This window comes from Solanum stenotomum, chromosome 3 (assembly GCF_019186545.1).
Source record: "Solanum stenotomum isolate F172 chromosome 3, ASM1918654v1, whole genome shotgun sequence".
Classification (NCBI taxonomy): domain Eukaryota; kingdom Viridiplantae; phylum Streptophyta; class Magnoliopsida; order Solanales; family Solanaceae; genus Solanum; species Solanum stenotomum.
The window spans coordinates 59,856,862-59,882,501 of NC_064284.1; the positions used below are offsets into that span (position 1 = coordinate 59,856,862).

General features: G+C 32.0%; 2 protein-coding genes across 2 annotated transcripts in view; one reads left to right on the forward strand and one right to left on the reverse strand.

Moving 5' to 3' along the window:
* LOC125859849 (uncharacterized) overlaps positions 1 to 25,640 on the forward strand; it is a 662,179-nt gene that overhangs the window by 566,348 nt on the left and 70,191 nt on the right. The window lies entirely within an intron of this gene.
* LOC125859844 (1-aminocyclopropane-1-carboxylate synthase 3-like) lies at positions 18,724 to 21,251 on the reverse strand. The gene is made up of 4 exons (XM_049539679.1): positions 21,043 to 21,251; positions 20,808 to 20,939; positions 20,078 to 20,238; positions 18,724 to 19,991 (listed from the first exon to the last, which is right to left on the reverse strand). Exons 1-4 carry the CDS (start codon positions 21,187 to 21,189, stop codon positions 19,016 to 19,018), a joined length of 1,416 nt encoding a protein of 471 aa, XP_049395636.1. The 5' UTR covers positions 21,190 to 21,251; the 3' UTR covers positions 18,724 to 19,015.

Below are 25,640 nucleotides of genomic sequence, written 5' to 3' on the forward strand. Positions count from 1 at the left end.
GTGGTGTAATGTACCGTGTGGCAATGACCGGGTAATGTGTAGAGGGAGTAAGGGAGGACGTCATCAGTTAGTTAGAATGCTTGTAGTTGTACTTGGGGGTTTTCCTATGTGTTAGAATGGTTAGGCTATGATCAAGAACCTAGTGAGTAGGAGTAGGTTGACCGAAAAGGGGTTAGTAGTTAGAGTGCTAGTGTGATTTGCCGGTAATTTGAAAGAGGGGGAGGTGGAGAAGCGAGTGGTTTTAATTCATGATCCTACTAGTTGGTTTCTTATATTGCGTGGTGGGCGTCGGGTTGACCGATGATGCCTACCAGTACGTGTGTTTTGTACTGATATTACTCTTGCTATGTCTTTTGACATAGTCTAGTTGCAAGATCAGTGATGTTTCATTAGGTGAAGACGAAGAAAAGCTCGAGCAGCTTATAGTTTTCCTTTCACATGGAAGAAGCTGTCTTTTATTTATCCTATCCAGTTGTACTCTTAGTAGCTTTTGCACCTGTTTAGACTAGATCATTGGGGGTGTTAATTACTTTACAAGTCTTAACCAAATTGTATTAAAGGTTTTTATTTATAAAATTCTGTTAGTATATGTTATTTTCGCTTATTTAATTTTCTGCATGTTTTAAATTAATTGGGATATGAGGATTCTCCTACTTAGGTGGTAGTATGTAGGTGCTTGCACGACCCGGTGGGTTGGGTCGTGACAAATTGGTATCAGAGCCTAGGTTACCTGTCTACCAGTACAAGAGCAAAATATGAAATAAACTCTTGTGGATTGGTGTGTTGACGTCCACACCTAATCATCAAGAAGTTATGAAGCATTATAGGAAGTTGTCTCATCTTTGCTCTCCTTTCGTGCGAGTGTCACTTGTGGTATGAGTTGAGCCCAATTGGTATCTCCCGATTCCAATTGGTATCTCAATGAAGTGAACTAGACATCGTGGTTACGACTAAAGGGACACAAGCAAAGTTAGTTGGAACTGAGAAGGTTTCAATTGGTATTTGGCCTTAAGGGTTGTATAAGGCATAGATGATCATTAATGGCCATATATGGGACGAACGAACTAATAAGTTGAAATTGTTGTGGTATGTAGTAGGTAACTGTGAATGCGTGCTTCTTGTCGTTTGAAATAACTGTGTATATGAAAGTCTTCTTGGGTGTTTGAATTTACTGATAATATATGAAAGTATTATGGCAGATGTGTGTGACATGATTAAGGACACAGTGTTGCATGCCTGGATTGATATGTGCAAAACATTGGCTGAGTTATCGAAATTATTCAAGTGTAACTACTTGAGTATCATGAAACCCGTTGAGGGAAGAAGTTATAACTAAGTTTGGGTACAAGGGTCTAGATAAATTACGGGGTGATTCGTAAGATGAAAATTTGGACGTGCGTCGCAAACAACAATTAATCGTGTGAATTTATGGGTATAACGTTGAATTAGTGGGAACGAGTTGGATGTTGTATCGTTAAGAATGACTAGGAGTAGCTAATGATTTTCCTAGCTTGGAGATTTATCTTAGAGTGTCCGGTTAAGCTGGGAACTTGGGAAAATTTTTAGAGAAACGTAGAGAACCCAGAAATTATTGGCCTAGGTTTTGGTTTCATCTGAGCCACTGGGGCAGGATTATTCCCGTCATAGCGAGACCACCAGAGCGGGACAGGGTGAGACAGAACCTAAGTCCTGCCTCCCCTGTCTTCCCTAAATTCAATTTTTCAACCCCGAATGGGGTCCGAACAAATCCCTGCAATCCCTTCGGTGTTCAGAAAACAAGTATAAATGATAAAACTCGGTAATTAATCAGCAGCTACATAAAACAGCTAGAAAACCAGCATTTATGTGCTACAAAAACTTAGGAAAGCAAAAGATAAAAATGGAGTTGTTCTAGAATTTACAATCCCATGACAGGCGAAAAACCAAATCAGGGACTCTGGGACTAGGAGGTGTCAATATCTGAGCATAGATCCTCCAGAGGCACAAGGCCTGTCACGGCCTCGTCCAGGAAGGTAAAGTGCTGGAAATCTATTTTTTCGACTCGGGGAAGCTCCTGACCAGGGCAACACAAGTGAATATGGTCCTCACGGTCTTCCATATCCGGACCATCAGACGATCCCTTTCCATACCTTTCATCCTCTCCTAGCTTAGCTCCCAGCGGACCATCTCGACCTCTAGGGCACTATTGGGTGGAACCGGAGTGAAGTCAGCAAAGGCACTCCCCAACCTCTTCCGGATAGCCATAAAATCCTCCTCGACCAGTGCACCTGAGACTGGTGTCTCGTCGTTCGAACCCACGGCCGTCTTGTTGCTACTAGGCCTTCCCGTTCTCCTCTTCTTGCTCCTGAAAGTAGAACCTGCCCTAACCAAAAGAGGGTGAAGGGGGGGATCCATAGAAAGTACCTCATCGGCATCAAAAAGTGGCACTCCCGCCTGCTTGCACAGCGCAGTAATAAGTCCCGGTAGGAAGAAAGCCTTCTTATTACCCCGGTAGAACATCTTCCACTCTGAAATGCTCTGCGCCCCCACATTAAGTTCTATACCCTGTATGGCGCACACCACCACTAAATCCCGGGGAAAGGTCATGTCGGTGCGGTTTCCTGATGGGCGGATCCTCCTAGTCAACACGTTTAGCCACCTCTTAGAATCGGGTGACCAATTTGTGCTAGTAATACCCTGTGTCGTAGCCCAGTAGACCTGATCCCGGCGCGCAGGCTCAACTAAAGTGTCTCTCAGCCACTCCAGATCTATCTCTCTCAGCTTGGCCTCATACTCTGCGTTCGAGACCTCCTTGCACTTCTAAAGCCTCATTTATGACAGTGGCATTCAAGGGAATGTCAACTCCCCGAATACGGATGACGGGGTGAGAGTCATCCCATCGTACAAAAGGCAGGATGGCGTAGAACTCCCTCACCCAAGTGAAACATGTATCTGGGAGAGCCTCAATTTGTGGAGCCCGAACTCCATCAGGTGAGCATAAAATGCAAGCGCCTTCTCCTCTAGATTGTGCAACACGAACCCTCTCTCGCAATAGAACCCCGTGTTGCGTTTGTCGTGATGCCTTTCCCGACTCACGGCATCGGGGAACCGAATGAAGAGTAATTTTTCTTCATTTTGACCTGCCATTTAGAGAGCCTGCAATAAGTTGAATATGAGTTAGAACACAATAGGATAGTCTATTTAAAGCTAAAACAAGAAGAGGGAAATTTCTGGGTTAAGGGTGCAAGCAACTGGTCTGGAGTATCCCGCCACAGCGGCCATGTTCCCGCCCTCGCGGGATTATTAAGGCCGCTATAGCGGGATGAAGCCAGGACGAACACCAGGCGCGATAATGGCACCTTTTCGCCCCAAAACCTTCTTTTTCAAAAGAATTTAAGCAGATCAAAGTATATAAACTACCCTAGGACCTAAATAAGCAATTATTTCGGTAAAATAACTCCTAAATGAGGCCTAAATTGGAGTTTCACACCAAGAGAACCCTCAACTTCCCCCACCCGTATATGTATCGATTTAACTGTATTTCTTACGAAATCCTTACGCCCAGGAAGTTGTGGGAACGTTGGGGACGTAACGGAAGTACCTATGCTACGTTTTTCTATCCAATCAAGCACCTATGTTCAAGTTCAAAAAATGACCACCAAAACCTATTCTAATCAATTGTTTAAGGGCATGCAAGCGTAGTTAAGCAAGTAACGAAGTAAAGAGAGTAACGAGCAAGAGCATTACTTTAATTTGGACGTTCGGAACAAAGAGGTTGAGAAAGTTTTGGGAATTTTGAGTTAGAAAAGGAGGAAATGAGGAAACCATTCCGCATTTCCCTTTTTACTGTTTACGATTCCCCCGCTACAGCGAGAGATTTCTCGCCACAGCGGCTCCGCCTTAGCGGAAGGCATGTCGCTCTGGCGGGATCAGGCTGTGAAAATTTGGATGCGTTCGTTGTAAGTTGCCTCATTTTCTTCTAGGCCTTGAGTACAAAACCTTTCGTGTGCCGATTGTCTAAAGAGTCACCGTTCGTAGTGATCTCGTAGTGGACCAATTCTTAGTTTAGGAGTACTCCGAGTAACTGAGTTAGGGCGTGTGACGATTCGTGTATTAGTCGTTCGGGGACGAATAAGGGGTAAATTGGTATTATTGTAACAACCCGAACTGTCGTTATTTAGGAGAAACAAAAATCTGGGAATATTCTGGGCTATTATCCCACCAGAGCGGGCCAGATGCCGCTAAGGCGGGGTAAGTCGGCGCCAAAGCGGGATAGGCGAGACAAAATGTAAATAACGTAAAATTATATTATTCCCTTCTCCTTAAAATACCTAAATTAGTCGTAAAACACCCTGGAAACCCTCAGAAAGCTACTCTAAGTTTGGGAAGGAAAGAGAGGGAAATTTCTAGCGTGGGGATGGCGATATCTTGCGGATTCTTGGCCAAATTCACCGCCATGTCGTCCGAAAACCCAGAAAATTATCTTCAATTCCTCTGTGTAGCTGCTTGGCGCCCAGGTAGCCTAGGTTTTATGAATTGAGTAGTTATAAATCTGTGTTCAGTACGTAATATATGTAAATCAATAGTCGAATTATGTGTAGGCCCTCGCGCACCGAACGAAATATGGTTAAATCCTAGGAAGAAGCCTTAGATGATGATCTAGGGTTAGGTATGGTTGAATTAATGGTTACATGATATACGTGGTTAAATAGTTCGGTGGTGATGGTTGTGTTCTATCATTGAGGGTGGTATATTTGTTCTTGCGTTATTGTAAATTGTGCATGTATATGAACGAAGGCTGTTGATCACACCTAATGGGAATAAGTATGAACGAAGAACTATATGTTATGAATCACCTCTTGTTGCATGATTTGTGATGATATGCATTGTGATTGTGATTATGGATAGGGTGTTGCGTTCCGACACACTAACTAATTGGGATCGGTTGCCACGTTCCGACATAATTATGGGATCGGTTGCCACGTTTCGGCATAATCTTTGGATCGGGTACCACATTTCGATATGCTAACAGTTTGGGTTTGGGTTCCGTGATAGGACTAATGACTTGTCATTATTGTGTACCTGGATAATGTGAGTTTGATCATGGTTTCGTAATGATATTGATGTTGTATTTCTCTTAGTTGTGTTATGGTTGTGAGGTCTTATGCTTGATTGTTCGTCTATGCTGAGTAGACTTGATGATATTGATGGAAGGTGAAACGGAGGTGGGGAGTCAGCGTCTCGAGAATTGTTAATGTCCAAGTGAGGGAGTCGTGTGCTGTAATGTCAAGGAGTGGGGTTATTATACGTGATGTAAGTGCTTAGGGGGATTTCACCCTAGAGAAAGGGATTGTATTAGGGGTTAGGAAGTGTGGCGTAATGTACTATGAAGCCATGACCGGGTAATGTGTAGTGGGAGTAAGGGAGGACATGATTGGTTAGTTAGAATGCTTGTAGTTGTACTTAGGGGTTTTCCTATGTGTTAGAATGGTTAGGCTTTGATCAAGAACCTAGTGAGTAGGTTGACCGGAAAGGGGTTAGTAGTTAAAGTGCTAGTGTGATCCGTCGGTAACTTGAGAGAGGGGAAGGTGGAGACGGGAGTGGTTTTAATTCATAATCTTACTAGTTGGTTTCTTATATTGTGCGGTGGGAGTCGGGTTGATCAATGATTCCTACCAGTACGTGTGTTTTGTACTGATACTACTCTTGCTATGTCTTTTGACATAGTCTGATTGCAGGATCGGTGATGTTTCATTAGGTGGACGAAGAAAATCTCCAGCAGCTTTAAATTTTCCTTTCGCATGGTGGGAGCGGTGTCTTTTATTTATCATGTCCAGTTGTACTCTTAGTAGCTCTTGTACCTGTTTAGACTAGATCCTTGGGGGTGTTAATTACTTTACAAGTCTTAATCAAATTGTGTTAAAGGTTCTTATTTATAAAATTCTGTTAGTATGTATTATTTCCGCTTATTTAATTTTCTGCATATTTTAAATTAATTGGGATATGTGAGTTCTCCTACTTAGGTGGTAGTATGTAGGTGCACGCACGGCCCGGTGGGTTGGGTCGTGACAGAATGTCAGAACATTATGAACTTTGACTCAGATACAAAACCAAGATACATGAGAATAATAAAATAATAGAAACAAACATATCTGTATAATGTTGATTTGAACATGCAAATATGTATTGAGAGGATGAAGGAAGAATGAGGGTTAGTGGACGTGGGGTGGGGAACGGCAGATGTGATTTATGTGATAAAAAAAATTGAGTTGTTAATGTGGACCATTAATTAAGGAGTTTAAATTTAAGATAATTATTCAATATCATATTTAAGGGATTTGTGTATGTAATTAAATCTTTTAAAATATATGATATAAATATTAAAAGTGATAGTTTATGTAATTGTTTTAAACTAGAGGTAATATAATATATATGGTAGTGATGTATGTATAGTTATGTAGTTTTTCCTTGTAAATATTAAGTGATAATAGAATTATTTTGGATAAAGAATTTTTACTGAATACTTTTTTCGAATTATTTCTTAAAATAAAGGTAATTTTTTTTTTAAAAAAATAATCTTTTATGGCAACGACCACAATTTTTAATAAGTTCTAAATTTTTTTTAATAGAAACGACTAGAATCAAATCAAGATCTATTTCATGGCACAAAATTAATTTACCATTAGACTATTGATGATTTTTGACTAAATACTTAAGTTATTTTTATTTACACTCGTCAATTGCAGTTTTCCACAATAAAAATCGACCAAATCATTCGATTTTTCTTGAAAAGAAAATTTTAAAAAACAACAAATATCCATCGATTTTTCTTGAAAATAATTTTTAAAAATAATTGTAATTTTTTACGAAAAAATAACCGAATAAATTTCATTGATTTCTTTTTTTTAAAAAATAATAATAAAGAGGTTCATTAATTTTTAATTTTAAAAAATAATTGATTTGCCGATTGTGTTTGACAATCTTTGCCCATTAATCTTTTACTTGTTTTTAGAAATATACATGCAATTTTTTTCTTATACAATACAATTATAGTGTATCTAAAATTAAAGGGAAAATTGTATATATGTAATAGCAAACTATTAATTCAATTTAAATGTTATAACCACTGTTTGATTTAATTGTATCTCGTAGAACTGTTGCCATTCGCCTCTCTCCCTGAAATTCTCGCTCGCCACTCTCCTTCTCTCGCTCGCCAGTCTCTCCCCCACCTCTCTCACTTTATATAAACACAAATGTATAAATTGTGTTTCTGTTTGTATAAAGCGAGAGAAAATTGTATGTACACATGCAAATACATATATCTTCGTCCTACACACTTATAATTATACAATACAAATCTTCCCCTGCCCGGTTCTCTTTTACCTTTCTCTCTTTCTCGTTTTATACAAACACAGATTATACAAAATACAATGTATAATTTGTGTTTGTATAAAATGAGAGAGAGATTTGATATACAAACGTTTTATTTCGATTCAATTGTCTACAAATTCAAATTTTATGCAGATATACAAACACATAAAATTGAATTGAGAGGCTGCCAACAATTTATACAAACGAAAGGCTGCCAACGATTTATACAAATGAGAGGCTGCCAACGATTTTATACAAATCTGATGCCCCCAGCGATTTATACAATCTGATGAAGTTTGCTATGGAGCGCAATTATGCAAACTATAGCTATAGTATAGAAATATGATTTTTATGTTTGCTAAATATGAAAGTTGTTCAAAATTAAATTATCTTTGTGTACACTATTGTAAAAAAATAAATACACATTATTATATGCTTTCAATCGTGTAAATCAACAACCAAAGGGTATGGTGCAGTGGTTGGGGATGCTATTTTCTTAACAAAATGTCTCATATTCGAGCCCTAGGTATGAAAATATCCACCAAGAGCGTTGTCCTCTGAATGAGGTCCCATTCGAGATGAATCTAAACTAGTCGTACTCCAATACATATATCAAATACTGAACGAAAAAAATAAAAAAATCATGAAAATCAATGTGCATTATATGTATATCATAAATTGTATAGCAAATATATAATGTACATTTATCATTTAGAAAATTATGTATCATATATAATCTACATTTATCATTTAGAAAATTATGTATCAATGATGATTCAGATATACTTGTCAATAGCTAATATACATCACCCTTGTTTTGTCATTATTGACAAAAGTGCATTGCATATATATTATTGTATAACAATACAATTTTTTTTTTTTGAATGAAAGATGGTAATGTTTATTCGATCTTGATTCAACATGGAGGTAGATGTAATGAAATCTTAAATTAAAAAAAATAAGCACATAATGAATGAAATTGATATAGAAACTAATATCACCTAAATTGAATATCACAACTCATAGATATCAGTTTGTATAGCCATTTCATATACTAAAATAATTTTGGAAAAATTACATAGCTAAGCAAACTTATGCTACTTAATTATCTACCATAGCTAATGTTTGTTTATATTACCATTCACAGTCATTTAATCTCGGTAATTATGTTTTTCAATTCGTCTTATTTGTATAATCATGTACAACACTATTTTCCTTATATACGAATGGACCCATTCTCTCTTCAATCACTTTCTCTTATTTTCTCCTTTATTCTCGCAATCAAAATTGATTTCAAATTTTGAAATTTTCACTCGTTCCCTCCCAATTGTGATTCCTGATTTATAGGTAACTGTTTTACATTTAAATTCTCTTTACATTTTTTTTGGGACTTCATCATTTTTCGATTTGTATTTGTATATCATTGAAATTTCTTTTGATTTTTCAGATTTACAGTTGGATAATGGATGATGACACATCCTCTAGGAGAGTCACGAGAGGTGTATAATTGAATCAAACAAAAATGGATGATTATCCAATATTTTTTTTCATGTTTTATACATATACAACCAACAGTTTTTGTATAAAACTGTTTATACGTATTCAACTTCTTATATGTATTCAACTGATTTTGTATATTAAGTGTTTGTATTTGAAGTATTATACGTATTCAACTGATTTTGCATATGAAGTGTTTGTATTTGAAGTGTTGTATGTATTCAACTGATTTTGTATATGAAGTGTTTGTATTTGAAGTGTTATACGTATTCAACTGATTTTGTATATGATGTTTGTATTTGAAGTGTTATACGTATTCAACAGATTTTGTATATGATGTTTGTATTTGAAGTGTTATACGTTTCCAATGATTTTGTATATGAAGTGTTATACGTATTCAACTGATTTTGTATATGAAGTGTTTGTATTTGAAGTGTTATACGTATTCAAATAATTTTGTATATGAAGTATTTGTATTTGAAGTGTTTGTATTTAAAGTGTTATACGTATTCAACTGATTTTGTATATGAAGTGTTTATCTCTAAAGTGTTACAACTACTTATACGTATTCAACTGAGTTACAACTTTTTATGCATATACAATTTATGTATTATACAACTCTGTGTAAGACACATTTTCTCTAAAAACTATCCCCTCGATAACGTAGGCAATGTAATAGTTTGCATCATCCCATTTTTTTAGCAGAATTAAATAACTCATGTGTACATATACAAACAGGAATTCAAAAATATACAAACACACTTTCAACAAACAACTTTTTCACAAAACAAATAATGTAAAAGTATACATATACAAAATATACAAGTCAACAATCAAATTATACAAGTCCACAAATCAAATTTATGTCAATTACACAACTACAAGCGTAATTAGTTAACTTATACAGACAATTTTTCCACATAATTTACACCAACAATCAATTATACACATACAAACACTAACTTATATGATTCTACAAATAATGTAAAATTATACATATACAAAACATACAAGTCTATAAATAATCTTTGATGAATATATGTATACGATTATGGACATATACAATTTGACATAAATTAAACTACAGTAGATTATACAATTGATTTATACTTATATACATTTACGTACTCAAATTGCAGATATCAAGTTGTCTCTCTCGCTCAATTCAAATACAACTAAAAACCGATTCTTCAACCAAAACTCTAATTATCAATGGAGTAATTATACAATCATGGATAAAAATTAGTTAGGAAATAAGGAAAAATATACCCCCGAACTATCATAAATGGTATGTGTATACCCTTCGTTAGACTTTACGTATGTATATACCCTTGCCGTCAATTTTTTAGGTTGTGTATACCCTCAACCCAAACGGAGGGACACATGGCATCATCCTAGGCATTCATCCGATTTTAATTTATTTACCTAAAAATAAAATTACCCACTCAACTATCCATTTCTAAGATCCAATTAAGACCTGAATTAAAGACCAAACCCAACTTAAACATCAAATTCTAATTTCCAAATTCATTGAGCCCTGTTGTGATTCAATTGAGGCTTTTAACGTATAGTGTTGCTGAGATGATTTCCCACGGAATTGCATTGGCAATTATCATTTTGGTGGCATGATGCGGCAGCGATGTCGTGACTGAGAACCATCTAGGGTGGCACTGCCTTCAAATACAATTTGGAGTTCTTCTTCTGTGTCTTTTAGGTCTTTTTGACGAGTTAGGCTAGCGATGGTGACACCTCTTTTTGCATTAGCTCCGTTGACATGTCGGAGCACCGTCGACATGTCGGAGCTCCGTCGCCGGCTATCAAAAGAGATTAATGAACGATTCCACTGATTCAATTTTCTTTTGGAAAACTTAGATTAGAGGGTGGAGAACGATCCATAAGAAATTGTATGTACAAATTGCAATACTGGAGAACAAAAACAATTTCCCACAAAATTGCAACAACAGAGAATAATGCATAGATTAGAGGTGGAGGACAAGATGTTTTAAAGGGTGGAGAACAATGCATTTGAGGTTAAAATCCTCAGTTGAATCACACAGTAGAATAATAATCTCAAATTTTGGCATATTGACGAATTTGGAGGCTGCTATCTGGCGATTTTGGGAACATATTTTTAATTCGGGTCTTAATTGGATCTTAGAAATGGATAGTTGAGTGAGTAATTTTATTTTTAGGTAAATAAATTAAAATCGGATGAATGCTAGGATGATGTCACATGTCCCTCCGTTTGGGTTGAGGGTATACACAGCCTAAAAAATTGACGGCAATGGTAAATACATACGTAAAGTATAACGAAGGGTATACACATACCATTTATGATAGTTTGGGGATATATTTGTCCTTTTTCCCAATTAGTTAATTCTCAATCTATTAGAATACAATTGCAAACAGTTGTTCGAATGAAACTCCAATTATTAATGGAAAATTTATACAAATACATATACAAATCAGTTCAATTGCTCTGCCTTTTCAAGTTCTTCATCTAGATGAATGCAAATCAAAAACACGAATCAATGCAAATCAAATATAGGTTTCTCCACGAAAATTCAACATACATACAAATGAGCTGAATCCATTGTATTACCTGTTTGCTTCTATAATGATAAAATTGTTTGAATTGCAGAAGGGTAATGATAGCATGAATTCCTGGTGTTGTTCGTATGAATGAGTCCTATTTGGTAAAGAGATAATCGCATCAATTAAGTGATTGTTTTCCTTTCTACAACTGAAATTACCGCCCTTTCCTTATTTTTTTAAAAATACAAATTTTCAGATTTTGTATAAATACATATATATTACTGAATATACAAATACTGTCATTTAAATATAGCTATAGCTTGTAATTATCAAACTATAGCTATGTAGCACAATTATTTTATTTTGAGTGACTATATTGTGAAAGTATCCCAATAATTAACAATATATAAAATTTGGTGAGTGCCTATTTGCATACCAACTTAGATATATATATCGCCTAAAATTGAATATCACAATCTATAGATATCAGTTTCTATATCCATTTCATAAACTCAAACAGTCAATAAATATAAAATTTGGTGAGCTCTGGCTTTTATACCAATTTTCATAGTTAGTATACATATTACTTAAACTTAAACATGTATAAAAAAGATTTGAGTAACCAAATTTGTATACCCATTCAATACATATATTTCTATAGTGAATGTCAAAAAAGATGAATGTATCATATTATATATCCATTCCATACAATACATAGTGAAACAAATTTGACACAATAAGAAGAAGATCCACATTCATATTCCGTAAATAAACCTAAAAATTTGTGATTGTTATCCAAAATTTAGAAAACCACATATCTGCTAGGTATTGTAATATAAAATTATGTTTGGTAAATAATAAAAAGTATCTTTATATATTGTAATATCGTATCTTAACTGTATTTGTTCTGTGATTATCTCAAATAGAAGAAATGGTCTTCTTTTATTGGGATTTAATAATTTTGTTTCTTCACCATCTTTCAAAAAAGGGGTAAATAACACAAATCTCACTATTTTAGAAGTTAATTACTTAGATTTACGCTAATTTGTAGTATTACGTTCCTTACCAGAATTTGAACTTTAGATATATGTATCTAGCGCGTCCAAATACATGTATGTTAGATACAAGGGTCAAAATTAGGTGCAATCTATTCCAAATACACTATATTCAAGTGTATTTGACTCTCTCGCACACCTCTCTCCTATCTCACTCACCTCTCACCTATGTGTTTGTATTTTAGAACGTATTTGATATCTCAAATACATGCTTCTAGTGTGATTCACATGTATCTGGAATACATAGACTCCTTCTCTCGCTCGCCTCTCTCCGACCTATTTTAGTGTATCTAGTAGCAAAAATATGTGTATCTAGTTGTATCTGACTTGAAATTTGGTATGAAAACTAATTAGTGAAACCATATGTAATTATTTCAAACTATAAGGAGAATCCGTAAATATGATAGAAATATTTGTTTAATTAGATATCTTTTCCAATAAAATATCAACAAAATTTATGGACCATAGTCCAGACACTTTAGACAAGAACAATCTGAAATAAATGCTAGTGTCTTTGTCCTATTTTATTGGACACTATATTTGAGAACATTTTTTACTTTAAAACTTAATAGCTCTCATGACATGTTTAAGATTGCCACATATTTTAAAAGTTTTTTAAAAAGAATTTTCTACACAATCAAATTACGTTATATAAATTAATGAATTAATCGATGGGTGAATATATTGTATGATAACCTATTCTTGTCCTAAGAGAATTAAATGTAGAGGTAAGGGAAGTAGGGAAATATGTAGTTTATAATTGGTGAGACAAAGTGTCATGTTCATTAATCTGAAATGACCAACATTGTCTAGGATGAACTACAAAAAGACATATATAGTAGGTTATTAATCCTTGAATGAAACCCTAATACCCAACCTGCTTAACAATAGTTAGGAGAATTATTGTGCAAGTAGTGTTTCTATGTTCTTTTGCATGTTCTTGCATGACCTACTCATGTGAAACCCATATGACTCCCCATACCATTCAATTTCAATCAAATCTTTGTTATGGATTGCCTTCTCGATGTTGGGTTTAGTCAGTCTAAAGATAATTTTAATATAGCTAGTGTGACGATATCATCTGTTTTTTTTTTTCTTAAAAAGTATCACATTGTTAAGAGTATTCTTACACCTTACTTATAGTTTAATTATATTTTTGTTTTTCAATTACTAATGTGAAACTTTTGTTCGCACACCAAACTTTGAGAGTTTGAGTTATTGCACAAATAGTCTTACAAAGAGTAGCTTCGTTTGTAGTATATTGGATGATTTTGTAACAATATTAGGCTAGTTTGTATTCCTTAAAGAAGAAAAATTCTAAGACTTAACTTAACCTTAAAAGTTTGTTCATAAGGTGAGATTTGTCCAAGATCAAATAAGACAACAGTCTATTACCGATCAACCAATTGAGACATTTAACATCCAACCTCACCCCGTAGCTGAGGACTAGACATAGGGAGAGTGAACAATTAATACAATATTTAACATACTGACCCAACATTATATTTTGTAAATCAAGAATAGGGGTTGTTTGGTACATAGACTAATAGTGTAGGGATTAGTAATGTTGGGATTAGTAATGCAAGGATTAATAATGCAGGGATTAGTAATGCAGAGTTTATTTTTATCAAGTGTTTGGTTCATTATTTTCCACCTCATCTTGTGTTTAGATTAAAACTTTATAAAAAACTTCTTTCCAATTTTACCCTTGAATTATTATGTAATTGGGTTAAGATAAATAATTGCCAGACAATATTATTTTTTTATGGCCTTCTAATTAGCTATGAGAAGAACAATTTTGTTGCCATGTTTGCCTTTTTTCCCACTTAAATTATTTGAGGATAAATAATTATCATCTTAGTAAATTGTTCACTTACAAAATGTCAATTTTCAATTTAAAAAAGATAAATTATATATCACTTTTAAAATTGAAAAGGCGGTAAACAATAGTAAAATTGAATAAACCATCTACATTTATACATAAATATTGCAAGTTGTAGTTTTAAAATGTATGCAATTTTATATATTGTATTAATTTGTATTGGATTTATTTAGTAACAAACAACTCTCTCTAAATAATTTGCAAGCTAATTTATTTAAATAAATTTACTAGTACAAATATAAAACATAAAATAAACAAAATAATTAAAATGATTTGAGGGATATTTTTGTCTTTACATAGACTTATCCCGTGGTATTATAGCCCATGTATTACTAATACCTCCAAATGGAAGGTATTAGTAATACATCCTATAATACCATGTAGGAGGTATAACTAATCCATGGATTCGTTANCTTATCCCGTGGTATTATATCCCATGTATTACTAATACCTCCAAATGGAAGGTATTAGTAATACATCCTATAATACCATGTAGGAGGTATAACTAATCCATGGATTAGTTATACATACTACATAGGCCCAAATTCCTATCAAACATAGTACTAAATAATATCACACATAATACATGGACTATTTATTTTAATGCGGCCTACCAAACGACCCCTAATAATGTTATGATAAGAAAATTAATATTGAACCTAATTTAACTTTAAAAACTATTTATGATCAGGTGAAGATTTCTCAAGACTGTATAAGTAAGAGACAACAATAATGTAACTCATTTTTCCCATTAGTGAGGGACACAAACAATTAACATTGTCTTTTTTGCGGCCTGAGTCACCTAATTTTAATCTTGGTATTCATTTTATCAGCCTAATTAAAATATTTAAGTGTCAAATCTGGTGTTAGAAATCCATGTTTTGACTGGAAACAACATTGTACTAATTAAAGTTATTTATGTTCCAAAATGTTTAAACATTATGTCTTCATGTGAATTCAATTTATTACGCTCAGTATCTTTGTTGATTAATAGTTTGTCTTAGGCCTATATCTTTTGCTAACCAAAAATGAAACATTATTTGACTATAAATTAAAGGTTAAAGCAGGGAGATCTCGATCGTTAATTATCGTTATCTTAGATGATTTAATTAAACACAAAATTTAATTAGTCAACTAGTAAGGGATAATTAGGGTGTGTTTGGTATGGAATGTTTTTAAATTTTTTCACGTTTGATTGGTCAAAATTTTTGAAATACATTCTTCGAGAAAACAAGTTCCTTAAAAGTAAAAAAAATGAGTATTTTTCAAGTAGAAGTAGAAAAAACAATATCAACATATTACATATTACACGTTAATTATATCCTCCCTGCTCTCCAGTACAATTCATCTTCACCCCACTCTTGTGACTCACATCTCCTGCCTTCCATAGTATTTATCTATATCATGTACAAATGATTTTTAAAATAATATTTTTTATACATAATATAATAAACTATGTAAGAAATTCATTAATTTTTCTGAAGAGCATTTTTCATGGAAAATATATTTTTCTGTGTACCGAGCACACCTTAATTATCTAATTTTTCAGAGAAAGAAACAACATCACATATATTATGGTGATCACTATATGTTAAATTATGAATTTAACAACCGTCCAGAATCAGATAAGCTAAATGAATCACAACTAAAATAATTTGAATAATAAATAAATAAATTGTAACGAACTATATGTTTGGTTGGTTATAATTATAACGGAAAGCATATCATATGGTGCTCAATAATAAGCATTTTAATTTATTTCGTTTGGCACATGCATAGAGTCAACATAATCAAGTAAATAGTTTTAAAATTCCTACTTGCATTATATCTTATTATTACAATAATTTTATAATTACTACCAACCCTCATCGATTATAATAAAAAAAATACAATACTTTTTTTCTTGATCAGACAATTCTTAATTTTAAACACTTCACGTGATATATTTAAGACCATAAGATCAAAAGGTATTTTGATATATTATACACGTTTTTAATCTAAAATTAAAAGCTTTTTTACTTTTAAAATTTTATGTATAGTCAAATTAAAATGATGAAAATTATATTTATATGTTAAATATCTTCATATTAAATATCAATATGATACATTTTGATGTTGCCCATAATGGGATTTATTTTGTTAGAATTCTTAATTGGGATCATAATTATATTGAAGAATACGTATAAAATATTGCCTGATCTCGAATATTTAATTTATATTCGGGGAAAATTATTTGTTTTCAGGCTTAATTACTGCACCAACCTATTAAAACGGTTTTGGCAACACATAGTTACAATGATAGAAAGATTTTTTTTTTTTGAAAAAAAAAACTCATATTTTATCACCAAATAACAAATTAAAAAAAAAAACCTTTTTAAATCAGTAAATTTTAAAATTTTATTCAAACAAACAATAACTCATGTTTGTGAAGTAAAAGTCAACTTTGTCTTTAGTTCTGTCTAATATTTATTTAAATGTGATATATAATGAAACATAACATGGTTCGGTATAATACCGTAATAAGAAAAATAATAATAATTAATTATAAAAAATTGACCTCAACGTAAAGTAAGCTAGCTAAGCTGAACTATTGACTAATCACTAAAAAAATAATACTAGTAAAACTCATTCAATAAGTACTCAAAAGTCTCCTTCTCAATACGAATTGAGATTTAATCAAATTTCGACCAATTTCAATAAAAATTACTTAACACTGAAATTTGAATAAAGAATAAAAAAAAAATACAAATTAATGAACGCTCAAATATATTATCATATCCAGAGGCAAATCTAGAGGGGGTTCCGTGTGTTCACGTGAATCCATGCTCCTCTTTCTAAATCATATATAGTAGTGTTATATTTTTAAAAAATATTTAAATATAGAGGTGTGAATCCATATTAAAAGTAACATATAATAATATAATGATGATTGGGTGTACCTCTAAGCAAAGATAGAAATTTAAATTTTATATCTATCTTATTTTTTTTTAGTAACACCCCTCCAAGTGGTTATCAGTAACACTTGTGGCATTTCAATCAATTTTTCTTTTGTTTTTTTGCTTTAATCTTTAAAAAAATACAAGTGTGTTACAATATTGGAAATTCCTAAAAAAAAATTAGCACCGTAAATATTTTATATAATTAAATCAAATGTGCATATCAAAATTTAAAACTAGTAGTATTATTTATGTTGGACTTATAATTTTTAAAATTTAACAGTTCAACATTAAGAAGGAAAAGTTCAAACCGATTAAATTTATATTTTAAATATATCTTTTCGTAATAGTAAATCATCCTTTCGAAATCGTGGTTACGAGTCTGATTATATCAAGTGAAGGCCCAAATTTAGAAATGGTACAAAGTCAAATGCATTAAAAAACTGAGATTACTTGCAACCAACTTTACCCACTTACGTAGTTGGTGAAGTTATCTAGCAAAAACAAATTATTAACTTATTCCTCAATTTGCCAAGTATGGGAATGCCTAGAAGTCTAGAACTAGAGAATCACGTTATCATATGTGAGAATGAACAAATAGTGATATTCATGAATTCAATGAGTCAATGTTTTATTAGTCATTTGAAATTTATTATTTATATTTATTTAATAGATTTTTTTTTAATTATATATGCTTCGTATGAATCTAGAGGGGAATGTAGGGTATAGATTTATTTGAACTTAGTATTTTTCCTGCTAAAGATAATTTTATACGTAAAAATTTGCTAAAATGGTAATAAATAGTACATAAAAAGTCACTTTCAAAAATATAATGAATGTATTTTTCAAAAAATTTAACTAATCAAACATGAAAAAAAAATCCTCTACACACACCTTTAGAATCATTGAATTCAAAATGACGTGATCTTGCTATATTTATATTTTAATTTTTTTTCTTACATAGTATATAACTCGAGCCAATGACAATGACTTTTGTTTAATTCACAGAAATAGTCTTAAATCCGACTATGATTTGAGTTTCTTTGTGTTGAACAAGTCTTAACTTGAGCCATATGATCTTTTTCTTTTCTCCCCCTCCTATTATATATATTAAAAAAAATATTCAAATCTATTAATGAATATATATATATATATATATATATATAAAAGACATGGTGTGTTGCCGTTAGTTTCGCCGCATCCATATTGTAGCATGTTATTCCCATTAATTCGTATACTTGCCATATAATTTTTTAATATTATTTTATGCCCTTTTAATTTTAGAATGATAACTGAAATCTAAATAAACAATGTGTATCATATAACCATGTAGTGTTTTATATATCAAATAGGACCAATATCATATGATGCAAATGACGAATAATTCAAGAAAACTTGTGAAATAATGCTATAGTTTGAACAATTCAATAAGATTTCACACATATATATTTTGTAGTATGTTTTTTTTTTACAACGAATGATGAAATATGAAATAAACACTTCTCATCCATCACATGGACCGAGTGCATTTAAAAATAATGAAAATGAAAAAACACTTCTCGTCCATCACATGGACCGAGTGCATTCTCTACATTAAAAACACACAAAAAAAAAGTATAGTTTTGATTAAAAAAAAATAAAAATAATTGAAAACTCAATTTCTAAAAATATTGAGTTATAAAAAATCACCATGGACAAAGGGAATGTTCACATCGGCGATATCAAATTTGAATTCTGAATCGGCCTTCTGTTCACATAGACTATCGTTCTCTGTCGTTGAATGATAGCCGAAAACCCCACTTGGCAAATAACTTCTTCTTTGGACTTGTACTTGTATTCTGATTAGTCTGATTAGTTTGGTCAACATTGGTACCAATCACATCAGAGGAATCAACAAAAATTTTAATACGTTGAATAGCGAGATTCAATGTATCTTCTGACATGTTCGCAAAACATGCACGAAACCAACCCGGTTCAGTACAATGGCATGACGATCCGGGCGAAATATTAAGCTTAACTTCATAAACTATTTTCTTCCATAGCTCAATTTCTGCCTCAAATGTATTGGTCTTTAATAAATGTCTCATATCTACCCAACAAAATAAACCGGCATTGCTCTCAAGACAACTAATTCCAGTACTCTCAAGTCCTTTCACTAACATTGCATGTCTTTTCTTGAGCCTCTTTTGATTTTCAGAGATGTATTTCTTCGTAAACTTTTTATCGGCTAGCATAGCCGATAAAAGATATTGAGTTTGCGAAGAAATTAACCCAAAACTCGACATTTTTGTAGCCGCGGAGACAATAATCGCGTCGTTCGTGTAAATCGCCCCGATTCGGAAACCGGGAAGGCCTAAATCTTTCGAAAGGCTATAGACAATATGAACTCGGCCCCAAACTTCAGTATACATGTAATTATTTTCGATTAATACTTCCATAACACTAACGAATTTAGGCGAATTAAAAACCGTGCCTGAATATATTTCATCGCTAATAAGATGAATCCCCTTTTCTGCAACGAAGCTAACAAGTAGCTCGAGCTCGTTACGTGTTAATGCCGTGCCCAATGGGTTCGATGGGTTAGTCACTAGCACCCCTTTAACTCTAAGGTTGCGAGTTTTCGCTAATTTATAAGATTCTTCAAGAGCGGATTGTGTAATTCGAAAACCATTTGAACTTGTACATTGTATTGGAACTATTTCAGCCCCGGTCCTCCATTTTAAGTCTCGATCAAATCTGCATACGTACAAATGTAACATAAGTAATGTAATCAAAATAATTTAACTTATATACACTGACAATATAAAAAAAATGTAACGTACCCGGGGTAGTAAGGGGTAGGAAGGAGAAAAGCGTCGCCCGGGTTGGCGAGGCAAAACATGAGCGTCTCATTTGCGGAAGTAGCGCCGGCGGTAAGGACAAGCTTGTTTGGATTAAAGGTAACTTTATTTCCTCTAATTTCAGACATAAATTGAACCAATGCCTACATTTTTTAAACATAAAAATGTGAGATTATGATAACTTAACAACTACTAACAACAACAAATTCTATATAATTTAATTCGGAAAAAAGTACTGAAAACACTTTTGATATTGAACTTGAAAGTAATTTATTAGTTTCGTTTTTTAAATTATTGACAGCCTTAAAAAACACTCAGCTACTTAACTAACTGAAGTTAGATACATCCCCCACAAGACATATAACAAGTGGTCTCAAACTCTCGTAGGAGCATGAGACTCTTAATAAAAACCTGAGAAAAGTGTTGAAAAAGTACACCCCTAAACTTGGCAAGAATTAAGGGATGTATTTTACTCATGTTACAAGTAAAGGGGTATTTTTAAGGTTGTCAATAGTTCGAGGAATGAAACTAATAATTCACGTCGAGTTTAGGAGTGTTTTCAGTACTTTTCTCTATAATTTTATAAGTAGAGTCTGAAAAGATCACGGTATTCACATACATTACTCTATAACTAATTGACAAGTACTCAATACGTAAAAATATTATTATTCAAAAAAATATATAAATAAATTAAAGTGGATATGTAACGTACATTTTTGAAGTCAGGAAGGCCATGGTAATCTTGAAATAAAGCAAGTTCTCTAAATATAGACTCTCCATTTCTCTTAAATCCAGCTGCGTCTGGGTTTTGGGCAAGCCAAGACTCCAATAAATCGAAAGAAAGCTGCGTAACGCGAAAAATAAAATAAAATAAAATATACAATATGTATCGTAAAAAAAAAAAAAAAAAGAAGAATATATATAATAAAATCAGAAAAATTGTTTACCTGATTTTCTGCGAGACCCATTTGTATTATTCCTTTTGGATTCTGAATTTCATCGTACGGGTTTTTCTCGTACTCTTGCCACCCTAGGAAATACGACGAATTTTGTCCGTGTGAATCACACGTAGCCATCTCCGATAAGAGTTTCATAGTTATCGACTTATCGATGTTTATATTTTTTTTAAAAATAATCTGGGAAGAAATAATAACAAATGTTGATTGAAGTTGTTGAATGAAAATGAAAAAAATAAATATTGTGAGAATAATGATGAATGATATTGAGTATAGATAGTTTGTTGGTATTTGCTGGCAAATAAGATAGCTATATATAGGGATTTTAGTACAATTATGAAAGATTTTATTGTTGTTTTTTTTTTATAAAAAAAAAAACAAATAATTATTTGATTATGTGGTGTTGCCGAGATGTATTGCTAATTTAACGCGCTTTTGCTATATTTCATTTGATATGTTTTTCACTAATATATAGCAATTTTAGCACAATTATAGCTTTTATTTTGGGTGTGTTTTGGTAATAAGAAAGATATTTATGTTTTCTTGAATAATAATAATAATGTGAGACCAATCAGGGTTGTGGACTATGGTCGAGTGATAACGGATAATTATTCATTTATTCTTAATCAAAAGTCTTGAGTTCGTCTCTAGGATACAAAGTCACATTTGTTAGAGAGTGTTTCACCACCTAAGGTGGGATTTCCTCTAATTTGAATTTAGTTGATGTGGAAAATCAATAATAATAACAATAATGTGAGTTTTCTATTTATACTCTATTTGATCAAACTTTTAAAATCAGCTTATTTTGAAGAAAAAATATTATTTTTTTGAGAAAAAACAACCTGTTTTCTACCGATAAATTTAAATGGCACATTTTGGGCAAATTAGTTTTTGACAAAAAAATTTGAAGTATTTCTAAGCGTATTTTTCTCAAAAGTAATTTTTCAAAGAAGTGCTTTTCTATTTTTTTTATAGCTTCCATTACTCCCCGCAATTACTTATTTTCTCACAAATGTTTGATCAAATACCTCACTTTTTGAAGGAAAAAAACATTTTCAACCTTTCAAAAGCTTGGTCAAACAAACTATTATCTTCTATTGTTTAATTAGTTAGTAAGATAATATAATTCTAAAAATATTTATATGTAATCTAACATAACATTATAAGGTGAGGAGGAGGAGGAGGGGGGGGGGGGGGGGGGGGGGGGGGGGGGGGGGGAGGGGGGGAGTGGCGAGGTCTCCGGTCAAGAATGGGTGGAAATAGACGATAAATTTAAAATGTTACTTATAAAACTTAATTTTTTTTTTATTTCTTTTAGAAAAGTTTCTCATATTTAAGAAACTTTACAACAAAGTTATTCTCCAAAACATTTTTATAACCCAAACATTAAAAAAATGGATCTCTAATGTCAAACACACCTTTTGTGGCTTGCAATCTAAGCGTATTGAAAAGAAAGCTTGCAAGTGGCTCTCACACTCACTTGGGGTCTCTTGGGACTAGCACAGTGGTATTAATGTTGGCATCTATAATTTTATTTGCTCCAAATGGTTGAAAATTCGAAAAAAAAATTGAATACGATATAAGTGTTATTTTAGTTATATATAATTGAAAGTGATCGGAAGAAAAATAATTGGACTAAACGGTTGATTTTCTAAAATAGCTTGATTCTGAAAAAGAGGTTGTAATTATCATCGAGGATAAATATATTGTGTCGTGTGATAATAATCCTCTGAAATCAATTGAATTTATCAAAAAAATACTGAGCAAAGTTATTTTCCTGAAGAATTTGGCTAATCCATAACATCAACTACAAAAGAATAAGGTTCAAGTTAATGAACACGAGAAAATTACAATACATCTCCATCATTATTCTCTAAAAATTTGCAAAAATAACATAGTAGATATTTTTCTAACTTATATGGTATTTTTCTTCTTTTTAATATGGTAAGTGGGCATAAGATAACAGAGGATTTATACGTGAAGTTACTTGAACTTAATTGCTTGACACAAATTTTGTATTTATATCAAAAAGGAAAAAAATTATATGCATAAATAATTTGCACATAACTAATTAGTAAAAAAAAAAAAAGTTATACTCCATAACATAAAATTCCGAAATTCATCTTTGACATGGGAGATGGTTTCTAGTGTGTCTTTCCACTATAATTAAGTAGTAATTTTGAATTGTTAATTTTGATTTGAAATTTTGAATAGACAAAAGATATTGTATATATTTTATTTATTGATTTTTTATATTATTTTCTTTGTTTAAATGATGACTTGATAAAAATAATGAAAACTTATGATTATAAATTAAAAATATGTTAAATATAACAAAATATTCTTTAATCATACAATTTCAAACATATCATATAAATGTACTCTAATTATGTTCAAATTTAATCCAACTCGTTCCCGTTGCCACCCAACTCTATGTTGAAGTAAATTTGTTGGCTGTTTTTTCAGTTAGAAATAGAAAAATGCCCATCCATAAGTGGTCCATCTGTTCCCTTCCCATTGGCCCACAAGCTACTGTGTGTCTGCCACTTGATCTCTCTCCATACAGGTGGGCCAACAAAGCCCAAACACCATTTCCCAAGTGTTATGTTGTTGGAATTTCTTCTTCTTCTTATACATAAAAAAATATAAAAATTGGTCCGAGTTTGAATTTGAGTCCCTCCAAGTATAGGACTACCTTTGTTAGGAAGATCTTTACTCCTACACCGAACAGAAAACTAAAAAAAAAAAAAAAAAAAAAAAGAATATTTATACCCCAGAAAAGTAAAATATTTACTTTTAAATGCCTCATTATTTTCATACTCCTTTCTTATTTCAAAATGACATATATCTATTTTTATTCGCGTGCTGACGTCATGCTAACGTCAGCGCTCACCCTTTTTTCCTATATGATACTATCACAGTATGTTACAGTATATGAATATACTATGATGATATCAAAGAATAACTGAACAATGTTTTCATTGAAGGAATGTTTCTTCGTCCTTGATACCATCAAAGTAGAATATAATCGGCTGGTATCAATGAGTAACTGAACAATGTTTTCATTGAGGTTTGCTACAGTCTTTCGATGAGATTACTCAATCAATACTATTACACTATATATACATATTGTTGTGATATCATTGAAGTATGTTTCAATTCTTCAATATTTTAATTTGAAAATAATTTTTAAAATAGTAGTAATTTATTAGCAATTTTTTTAAAATTTGCAAAGAGAGAAAAGAAATTATAAATATATATTTTCTACTAATTTAGAGTTTAATAAATAAGATTGTGATTTTAATAAAATCTCTTAATTGTTTCTTATTTATTTCTAAAAAGGAGTTCAATCCTATATGATATCGATAGTATATCAATATACCAACGGAGTATCATAGAGTATTAAGTTCAGTCCTATATGATACCGATATGGTATCAATATACCGAGGGGTATGACAAAGAATATATTTTCTACTAATTTAGAGTTTAATAAATCAGATCGTGACTTTAATAATTTTCTCTTAATTGTTTCTTATTTATTTCTTAAGAAGAAAGAGTTTAATCCTATATGATTCTGATAGGGTATCAACATATCGATGAAGTATCATTGAGGATTAGCTCAGTCTTATCGATATGGTATCAATATACCGACAAAGTATCACAGAGGATTAATTCATAGTGGTGATGCTGATGTCATGCTGACATCTTGCATGAAAAAAGAAAGAAAAAAGTGGGGTAAATCGATAAATAGTTTGGCTCATTGGTCCATTAAAAATAAATAAATAATTTGGGCTTGGTCCAATTTAGATAAATAGTTACATAATCAAGTCTTTTGTGTAGTTTTCCCAAAAAAATAATACAAAAATGGGATCTTTAAACATACTCTCCAAGTTGCATTTTGCTTTCATATATAAAAATATTTTTTTTATTTTACTTATTTGTTTTAACAAATTAGAATTTTTTATTACTTTCTTTCCTACTATCCTGAATATTAAATAACTTCGTAAATTATTACAATAAACAATGAAGATGTTAATGTCTTCCTATTGCGTTTAGCAAACCAATCAACATAGCCGCTAGTATTAGCCAATTGTTTTGATTAAAAAAAAAATGTCATAGTCACAATTTGGTGTTTGGTTACAAAAAATAAAGAGCAAACGTCATGATCTCTAATTTATGTTTTAATTTTAAAATAATACTTCTTTCTCCATACAATTTTACCTATCATGTGTGACTTTATGAGATTTAATTTAATTAATTTTTAAAATTATTTAATTTAATATTTTAAAATTTGAATTTTAAAAAACACTATAAGTTTATAGTTATTGGAACATTTATAGTTCCTACCAGATTTGTGGAACTTCCCATCTCTTTTTGGACATATAATACATGTATAAAAAAATATGGGACAACTCATGATCCATATGTCCCAATATACATATAACTATAAAATTATATATTGTGGAAAGGACATTGATATCTGTTGGCTGTCTGTATCATGATCATGAAAAGTGGTTTTAAAAACTACAAAAGAACTTGAATAATTAGGTTAATTAAATTGTTCATACCTAATAAAATTTTGTGATAAT